A 9,970-nucleotide genomic window follows, 5' to 3' on the forward strand; every position below is an offset into this window, starting at 1 on the left:
CATGATAAGGGGGGCTACTGGCACATAGGGGGGCTACTGGCACATAAGGGGGGCTACTGGCACATGATATGGGGGGCTCTGGCTACTGGCACATGATATGGGGGGGCTCTGGCTACTGGCACATGACATTTATTTTGACTTGTCAAAGCCGTTGACTAAGTTATTGTCAAAGCAAATTGGTGGGGCTGAAGTTGGGGGCTGAAGTTGTTGCCATAGAAACATTGTAAAGGGGAGGAGTTAGTAAGATAACCACGCCCATGTGGGGGCGCCAGAAATATTTCTGCACCCAGGCGCCTGTGACCCTAGGATCGGCCCTGGTAGTGCCCACATAGTGCCATCTATTAGGTGCCTTCACACTGTAATAATGCCTATAAGTAAGACCCAACACAGTAAAATTAATACTTAACCACATTCCCATGATGAAAGGAGCCGCTCAGAGGACAGGCCTCTTCTGGCCAGTGCTGTCAGTGGTACGGTGCAGGTAAGTGTGATGATTTCACTGCTTTATGTCAGACTGCAATATGTTTCTAATGTCTTGTAGGCTGTCGAAAGTGAATGATGTTCAGAAGCTGACAGATCTCTGCCCCACCAGCATTCAACTTGTAAGGGGATCATACTTTGTATAAGGATCTTTTTGACCTGTGAGTTGTATACATGGCTCCCACTTAAGATTGGTCGAAGGAATTAAGAAGGCTCAGTGTCATTTGGAACAAAGGCTCTTGATGTTTACACTTGAGGCAATATGCTTGGTAGTGGTGATGATGCTGTCTATGCCACTACTAAAACAATTTAGTTCTAGCAGGCTGGGTTGTCTGTTACTCCTGACTAGTGTTGATCACGAATATTCGAATTGCGAATTTTAATCGAGAATATCGGCACTTCGAGAATTCGCAAAAATTTAGAATATCGCAAAATATATTCGTAATCGCGAATATTCAATTTTTTTAAAAATACCAGTTCATGCAAATTTTTATGCAAATTCTTTAGGTGAATATTATGCGAATTTTCGCAATCAAGAAAATAATGCTTAGAGATCATGAATTCTCGAATATATGGCGAATATTCGCCCAAATATTCGCGAAATATCACGAATTAGAATATTGCCCCTGCCGCTCATCACTACTCCTGACCTGGTTTGTCTCACAGGTCCAGTAGCATGCAAGGGTGCAGTGACTAGGGAGTTCAAGTCAGCTACCCCTGTTCCAGGTTACCCTTCTTCTGCTGCAGGTGTTGCTGTGTCTCTGGTGGACTAACTTTCGGGTGCTACTCTCCTTCTCTTGCCAGTGGCATTGTCTTCCAGCATTCATTCTTTGCTGCCATACTGCTTCTGATCATGAGATCTGCGTGGTACTGCTATCTCCTCACAGGAATTTTGAACATGACTCCTCCAGTGACTCTAACGCACCTCAGCCCTTGTCGTGTAAGAAACATCTAACCTCTTCTCTTCACAGGAATTTTGAACATGACTCCTCCAGTGACTCTAACGCACCTGAGCCCTTGTCATGTAAGAAACTTCTAACCTCTTCTCCTCACAGGAATTTTGAACATGACTCCTCCAGTGACTCTAACGCACCTGAGCCCTTGTCATGTAAGAAACTTCTAACCTCTTCTCCTCACAGGAATTTTGAACATGACTCCTCCAGTGACTCTAACGCACCTCAGCCCTTGTCATGTAAGAAACTTCTAACCTCTTCTCCTCACAGGAATTTTGAACATGACTCCTCCAGTGACTCTAACGCACCTGAGCCCTTGTCGTGTAAGAAACATCTAACCTCTTCTCCTCACAGGAATTTTGAACATGACTCCTCCAGTGACTCTAACACACCTGAGCCCTTGTCATGTAAGAAACTTCTAACCTCTTCCTTTCACTGTTCACAGTACAGTTTCTACAATGAGAGCATCAACATCCTGCCTGAGGGTATATGACTCCCCGGGCTTCACTCCCACATCACAGGCTATCTATGACATCACCACTCTGTATATACAACTTATACATGGCATCCGTGCTCAGGAAATTTAACCTGCAATACTGCACATACATTACTTAATCCCTCCTGACATTTCAGAAAACACATAATAGCATATCACATGGAGTATCATACATTGCAAACGCAACTGAAGGGAGATATAATGCAGCAAGTAAACAGCAGGCACTTTAAGGGTTAATTTCAGTCATGTAACAGTTCAACTCAGATGGTATTGTCACTGCAAAAGGGTCATAGGCAACCCATAGCGAGTCAACAGCAAATTACCAAAATTGCAAAAAGACACATATTTTCTTGTATGAGGGGCAAAGCATTTTCAGCCCTCTTAAAGGGATTGCCTACCCCTTTTATATTGACGGCCTATTCTCTAGATAGACCATCAATATCTGATCCTCAGGGGCCTTACATACTGCTCCCCTGCCGATCAGCTGTTCGGGAGTATAGTAGATGGAGATGTGTAGCTGCGGCACCAGAGATACTGCAGAACAGCTGATTGGCACCGGTGCGGGGTGTTAGATTCCTTCCGATTACAAATTGATCCTGAAGATAGACCATCAATATAAAAGAAGAGGACATCCCCTTAAGGCCCTTCTATATGGGCTGATGAACAGGCAATTACTGAGGACAAACCTAATGTCCCCCATAATTAGTGTCAGGCTGGGTTTGTGGGGCCCACCAGAGGAAATTTTTCTCCAGACCGAATTCCTATATCATTAAAGTTTTATAGACTTTGAATAAAAGAAAGATACCTTAGTGGAAAATGATCGGCTCTACAAGCAGACAATTGTTTTTTTATTTCTTGGATCTTTAGGGGTTCACTATAGTATCAGAGTCTGGTCCCACTGGAGGGTCCTCTGGTTTTCTGGTGGGCCAGTCTGACCCTGCCGATAATTGTCTGATCGTAGGGGGAGGTGATTGTTTGATTTACATGCAGCAGTCATTCCCTCTGTTTGGGGTAAATCATGGCTGCTGCAATTACTCGTCCCCATATAGATTCATTGTGTGCTGGTTTATACAGGACGATATATGGCACATAAATGGTGCGAACACCGTACGTTTGGTGGCACAATTACACAGGCAATTATAGGAAACAAGTGCTCATTTAAACCCTTATCTCGAGATAATTACAATCTATGTCTGGGTCCTGAGGCTACAGCAATGAGAGAAGAGCAGACGATGAAGATACTGGGATCTAAGAGCTGGAGAAGATGATGATGATGCAGATGGGGGCTGGCTGCTGGTGGAAATATGAAAAGTCCATTAAAAAGAGCTGTACAGAGAGAAAGAGCATCTCCTGGTATTCCTGAGAGGACATCAATAGAAAAGAGTCTACTATTGGGTCAATAACTGGTTAATTTATCCAGTGCCCCAGAGGAGAACAAACCAGATTATGGGGGAGATTTATCAAACTGGTGTAAAGTAGAACTGGCTTCGAAGCAAAAAACAAACAATGCAACAGCACTCTGCAAATACAATTGTGCCGCACTCACTATAGAAAATGTAAACTGCTAATGCTGTGTAATAAATGTGAGAGTCTTGGCAAATACATTATGTACAAAATTATTTGTGCCCGTCTGCCGGCTTTAAGGCAATCTCATTAAGATGAGAACCTAACACTAAATACCACAATTTACTGGTGCCGTACCGGCCTCCATTGCATTAAGGGAGTGCAGGTTCCACATGCATGCCGAGCCCACAGTATATCATACCTCTCATGGTGACACAGTGGCCTCCATTATATTCAGGGAATGCAGGCTCCACATGCATGCCGAAACCACACTATAATGTACCTCTTTGGTGCCTCACTGGCCTCCATTTTGTTCAGGGAAGCATGCTGAGCCCACTCTGTATGCTACCTCTCCTGGTGTCAAAAAGGTAAAGGAGATCCCATCCACTAACTATGGAGATGCTCTGAACTTCAGGAAGATCTTGGATGGAGGAGTGGAGAAGGAGATAACTGAATAGATACCAGGGTGTCTTGTATATAAAGACCATTTCTAGCCTCCTTTATATTCTGTGGATGCTCCTCTTTTTTCGGGAAGTTGGCTCAGGGGCCGATTGTATCATCTTTTCTGTGAATTTTGTGTAACTGTGTAGAAATTTGGTAGATCTGACTAGTGATATACCTGCACGTCCAGTAGTGAAGCTACTCACCTGTGTGACCAGGAGGAGGAGAAGACGAGGCTCAGGTACCTGAGGGAAGACTCAGCTCCTTTATATCAGTGAATGAGCAGCACAGGCAGAGCCTGCGGGAGCAGAGTATTCACAGAGGAGATCAACATCAAATCATAGAAAAATAATGAGGGGGAGGTGGCAGAATATTAACTCTCAATGTGTTCACAGTCATGTTCTATCAGTTATATTCTTGGGAGCAGAGGTATAACTACCATAGCGGCAGACCATGTGACTGCTATGGGGCCCAGGGCATGAGGGGGCCCAGTCTTAGTTGGGATGTTGCTTAATACTGTGATTGTGTTTCATGTATATTGTGCTTGTATAGAAGTTCCAATAAAGTTTCATAGGGGGGAGGGGGGTTCTAACAAGCCTCCCAGGGCTGACTCTGCCCTGCACACAGTACAGAGGAGAAGGAGAAGAGGGTCAGTGTGTGTGATGTCTGACCTCAGCAGCCATATTGGAGAGTTTTCCAAACTCCATAGTTAGTTCCATGAATCAGCCCATAGAAGGGAAAGGTTACAGAGAAACCAAGCAACTCAGAGAGGGAGTGAGAATATTGGCAAAGGAAGGTAACTGTCGTTTATCAGGCTCTAGTCTCTTTTGCATTAGGTGGAGAGATTCTAGGCTACAAGCTGCCCACCATAACCAAGAACAGAAAGGCCATCTGTCAGAACATAGTATTCCTAGAGAGGATACAGAAGTATATGACTATACAGTACAGTAGAGATAGTACAGATGTAGTAGAGTTAACACTCATGCTTTATGAGACGTGTTATCTAAACTAAATGAGTTGAGCAAACACCTTCAATTGCTTTTCAATGGCTTTTGTTTGAAGATAACACAACGAGTTAAGAAATTTGAGTTAAGAGTTTGAGTGTTAACCCTGCTACATCTGTACATCCCTCCAGCCTGAAAAAACAAAGGGAGAAAGATTGATTGTCATAGAAAACTGCCCCATATACAACTTTTGGGAACTAATCTAAATCACTGTAGAAGCTTCCTTGGTGTAGATGACTTTTGCATACATTGATGACCGTTGGATCAGCTTCAGTAAAGTACTGGGAATTTGTTAAGAAACTTGGTCTCCTTATTCTACATGATCTCCTCATTGCACCTCACGGTGCTGGTGTCACGAACACAGGGGCCCAGCCACCAAAGCACCCTAAGCATACCCATTACCGTCAGGGGAACCTCAACTTCCATCTGGCTGGGGTTCCCTGCAATAGAGAGTGCCCCAGAGGATTTAATGCTGTCTTCCTCATCGCTGCACGCCGACTCAGGGAGCTGCAAAACTGTGAGTACAACTACTACCCCCATCAGCCCACCGTGCACTCACATACTGCCCCTGCGGTCCAGTCTGCTGCAATTATCTCCTCTTCTACTGGAGGTGTAAACTTGGTCAGGACTCTACCCTCTAAAGGCACAACTTTTAGCAAATAAAGCAGTGGAAAAATGGCCCAAGGGTCATTGAAAGAGGTTTAGGAGGAAACCCTTCTGTCCTGTGTGGGGGGCCTGGTTTTCTCCTTGCTATGGGGCCCTTACTTCTCTATGTACACCACTGCTTGGGAGCACACGAGACTACCTGTACTTGATTCCATTTCTTCCTGTATGTGGCCCTTCCCTTATAGCTGTCAGGTGTTTTGCGTTGGTCAGCCATGTTGATAATTTGTCATGTCCTTCACCAGGTTTATGCTAAAGCTTTGCACTGGTCATGCTCCACATTTGATACTGAGGCCTATGTTTCTGCCTGTGATTCATGCGTCTGTGCTTAGATTTGCATGTTTGTCCATTGTTTGTTCCAAAGAGCTTATCTTGCCACATGGCTGATACAGGGCCTGTGTTTTCTGTGGGGCAAAATATATGACTATCTACTAAAAATCAGAGTCTCAAAATACCTTAACATAATTTGGGTCCCAGATACATTGGTTCCTATAAGATTGTGGAAGTAATTAATACTGTGTCTTTCTGATTACATCGGCCTACTTAGTTTAAAATTTGTGTTATGTTTCATAAATCTTTTCTCAAAAAGTACATTTTGCCCATGACTCCACCTCTTGTTTTGGTGGTGGCAGAACCAAAGTATGAAGGACAACATATTGTGGATTTTCTCAGGACTAGAGGTTCCCTTGAGTACCTGGTAGAATGTAAAGGTTATGGACCTGAGGAACATTCTTGGTTGCCAGTTTGTTCTGAACATGTGGATCTTTTAATCTTACCTTTCCTTAAGAAATCAAGTAGTATGGATCAGGTAAGCACTCATAAAAAGGAAGGTGGGAGGTTACTGTCAGAAATGTAACCAGCCACAATCCAGCACTGGATGCTTCTCCATTCGGTAGTAGCCACTTTGGTCATCGTTGTGGTGCTGGGGGAGAACAGGAACAATGAGCATGTCAGATCACAGCTTATCCTGGAGTGTTACCATTCTAACCAGCCAAGCTTCGGGGGTCTAGGGTCTAGATGCAGGGTTCAATCCCAGAGTTAGGTGGGGGATTTAAACCTGGTACTTATTGCTTGTGATTCTTTGATTTCTGGCTCTAGTCTGTTGTTTGTGATCAGCGCTGCATTTCTGTTGGACCTTTCAGTGTACTGACCTCGGCTTGTTTTGAGATTTATCTCTTGTCTACAGATTAAGCATCTACTGACTTTGACTCCTTGGCTTTCTTCTGAATTTACCCTTTGTTTGTTGTTTTGGATTCTACTTTTTTTCCTGACGTCGACTCTGGCTCGTTCCAATTTCCCGCTACTCCTTGCCATCTGATAGGTCTGCTACCTGTGAGATTGCACCTGTTTTCTGCTGCATTACTCTGCGGACATAACCTGGGTCTGTAGCAGCCAAGTCCAACCAGCCCTGCAGCGTGTTCTGTTGAACACCTAGGAGTAGCATTAAATCTACTACATTGGTAAAGGAAGATATCTGTGACAAAATCTGCGACTTTTCCCCGATCACGCCACTTTTTCAAAGTGCAGCGAAAATGGCGCATCTTGTGGGCGTGGAAGTGGTCGGGCTAGCAGGCCCAACTCATTTATCATTTCCACACCAGTTTTTCTCATGAAAAGTGTCTTAAATCTACGCCAGCAAGGGAGCTGGTGTAGATGTTAGTCTGTCGCACTGGCTGTTGGAGGAAGCTCTAAACTAACAGCATAAAAAGGCCTACGCCTCCAAATAACTTTGTCTCAAGACCAGCATGAAAAACTTCCCCTTAGAGTTTACTGGTGGTGGTCCCGGACGGTGACCCTGTATTACTTTTGCTTTTTTCCTCTATATTCTTTACAGTAATATTCTGTCCAGGATTACTGGGGCAGTGATCTTGTCTGAGATGTAAACAGTGGGATAAGGGACATAAACAATGAAGGTTTCTATGGGAGAGTGTTGAAGGCATGCTCTGAGACATGTAGTCCTTATAAAAGAAGGGGGAGGAGCTAAACTGTGTCACGCTGGTGGGTCTGAACCGCCGGGGAGCAGAAGTGGCAGAGTGGGTTAGCAATGCGGTGGCCATGCCCATCATATGGAGTGGAGAGGCGGCAGGCATGGACTGCTGCTATAACAGTTAGGTTCTGCTGGGGCAGCATATTGTGCCGGACTGTGGTATTTGGTTTGTTGGGGCAGTATTTTGTTGTGCATCATGTTATTGCTGGACCCACTTAGTTGTGTCAGCTCTGAATACTTGTGTGGGAGCCACCGACAACATGGGGGCACTTTTAGCTTTTTTCAGGGACACTCTAATTTCCTAGCCAGACCTGGTTAAGAGGATCACTATTGGATTTCATGAATATGAAACGTCAGAGTAATGCTAGAGATGATTTATTTAAGCTTTAATTTCTCCATTTCCAGTGGCTACATTTCCAGAAGTTTCATAAACCAGGGAGCTTGGAAAATTCCAGAAAATGATGTCATGTTTCTAGAAGCCTCTGATAGGCTGATTGACATCATGTGAGGTAACTGGAGGTGCACCTGTATCTGTATTTTAAATCAAAGAAAAATCAAAAGAACCATGGACTTTCTGATCTGGGAAAAATTTACAAACCCCATGAAGGTGCCATGTGAAAGAAAAGATGATCCAGCACAATCCCAATAAAACCCCAATAACAAGATATATGAGCTTCTACCCAAACATAAACCTATTTACTAGAAATACAAAAGATAATTTTTCAATGAAAACACTGGAGGGTGGTGGACTACCTTTATTGAAACACTTAAGCATCTTATAGACGTTTATTATTTTGATTTGTATTATTTGGAGTGTGTGCTGGATTGTCTTCTCTTCTCAGTGTCTCTGGTGGTCTACAACCTCATAACTCCTCAGTGCACCTCATCTTATCCTTTCTCCAGTCCTGACCCCGTCCCTCAGTGCACTGAAGCCCTCATTTGCAGAAACATTAAAAGTCGTTGTCTCAGGTACTGCAGAACCAATTTTCACAAGACAAGTATCAGGTGGCTGAACCCTACCAGGCAGGATTGATCTGATCCTGTTGGCATATGCTATTAGGGTTTATCCAGATTTTCAGTTTTTCATTGCTTCCAATATCAATAAAAACACCATTTATATGAAATTAAACTATAAGAATTTTAAAAATAAAACTGAGATGGATATAACATGGAATTTCACTTGGAAAAAAATGTTCTACATTATTTGTGAATTCCAGTAATTGTCCTAAGAACCATGGACACCACCCGCTGTCTGATCTCCCTTGTCCTCACTCCGTAGATGATTGGGTTCATCATTGGTGGGAAAAGGACATAGAGATTGGCCACCAGGATGTGAACCTGAAGAGTAACGTATTTATGGCCAACTCTATGAGCAATGAATGAAAAGAAGGCCGGAGTGTAGAAGAGGATGATGACACAGACATGAGACACACATGTATTGAAGGCTTTGAGACGAGCTTCTGAGGATCGGAGTCTTAGAACTGCCCTGATAATCACAACATATGAAATGATAATCAAGATCAAATCTACACCAGTAGAACAACTCGCTATTATGAGACCATACACCACATTGACCAGAATATCGGCAGTAGCCAGCCTGGCCATGGACATGTGCTCACAATACGTGTGCTCTATCACATTGCTGCCTTCATACGGTAATCTGTAAAGTAGGAAAACAAATGGTGTAATGATACAGACACTTCGCAACAGGGCAGTAATGATGATCTTCCTTATGAAGTATCCAGTGAGGGTTGATGTGTAAGTTAAAGGGCGGCAAATGGCATGGAATCGATCATAGGCCATGATCACCAAGATGGCAGACTCTGTTGCAAAGTTGAAATGAATGGAGAAGGTTTGGACAAGACAACCATTAAAGGATATTGTGTGAGAGCTAAACCAGAAGATGCTGAGAGTCTTGGGTACTGTGGTGGAGCTCAGGAGGATGTCACAGGCAGCCAACATCATCAGAAACAGGTACATAGGCTGCTGGAGAGTCTTGTTTGTTCCAATCACCAAAATTAAAGTGAAGTTTCCAAGAAGAGACATGACATACATGATAGAGAATGGGATGGAGAGCAGGAGATGAGATTCCTCAAGACAAGGGATTCCAATAAGGAAGAAGTAGTCTGGGTGGAAAGTGCTCATGTTCGACATTACCACGTGAAATCTTATCTTTATGGTATCCTGTAAATGAAGAACATGTTGAGTGTCTCCTGGATTTTAAGGGTGCAATGTGTTCACATGACTTATCTGGAAAAAAGCAAACACTAGATTTCTAATGTGAATTTCCAGTTTGAAGTGCCTCAGGTCCACATGCAGATAAGTCTTATTCTGCACAGAGTCCACGTCAACATGGAACATCTCAGTATTCAGTACCCACTAC

At 43.6% G+C, this 9,970-nt stretch overlaps 1 protein-coding gene across 1 annotated transcript; it reads right to left on the bottom strand.

The window, feature by feature from the left end:
• Positions 1-504: 504 nt before the first annotated feature.
• Positions 505-9,741, bottom strand: LOC120994118 (olfactory receptor 52Z1-like). The gene is made up of 2 exons (XM_040422575.1): positions 8,833-9,741; positions 505-639 (listed from the first exon to the last, which is right to left on the bottom strand). The coding sequence occupies exons 1-2, from the start codon at positions 9,739-9,741 to the stop codon at positions 505-507; spliced, it is 1,044 nt and encodes a 347-aa protein (XP_040278509.1).
• Between the last annotated feature and the right edge of the window lie 229 nt (positions 9,742-9,970).

The sequence above is a fragment of the Bufo bufo genome, chromosome 3 (genome assembly GCF_905171765.1).
Source record: "Bufo bufo chromosome 3, aBufBuf1.1, whole genome shotgun sequence".
In the NCBI taxonomy this organism is placed as follows: Eukaryota; Metazoa; Chordata; class Amphibia; order Anura; family Bufonidae; genus Bufo; species Bufo bufo.

What these genes read in the sequence shown, in the direction of transcription:
- LOC120994118 (XM_040422575.1), bottom strand. Translation starts at nt 9,741, where the DNA reads ATGTCGAACATGAGCACTTTCCACCCAGACTACTTCTTCCTTATTGGA. An exon ending in CAAGGGAGATCAGACAGCGG is followed by an intron (nt 640 to 8,832) that starts GTGGTGTCCATG and finishes TACAACTCACAG; the next exon opens with GTCAAAAAGATCCTTATACA.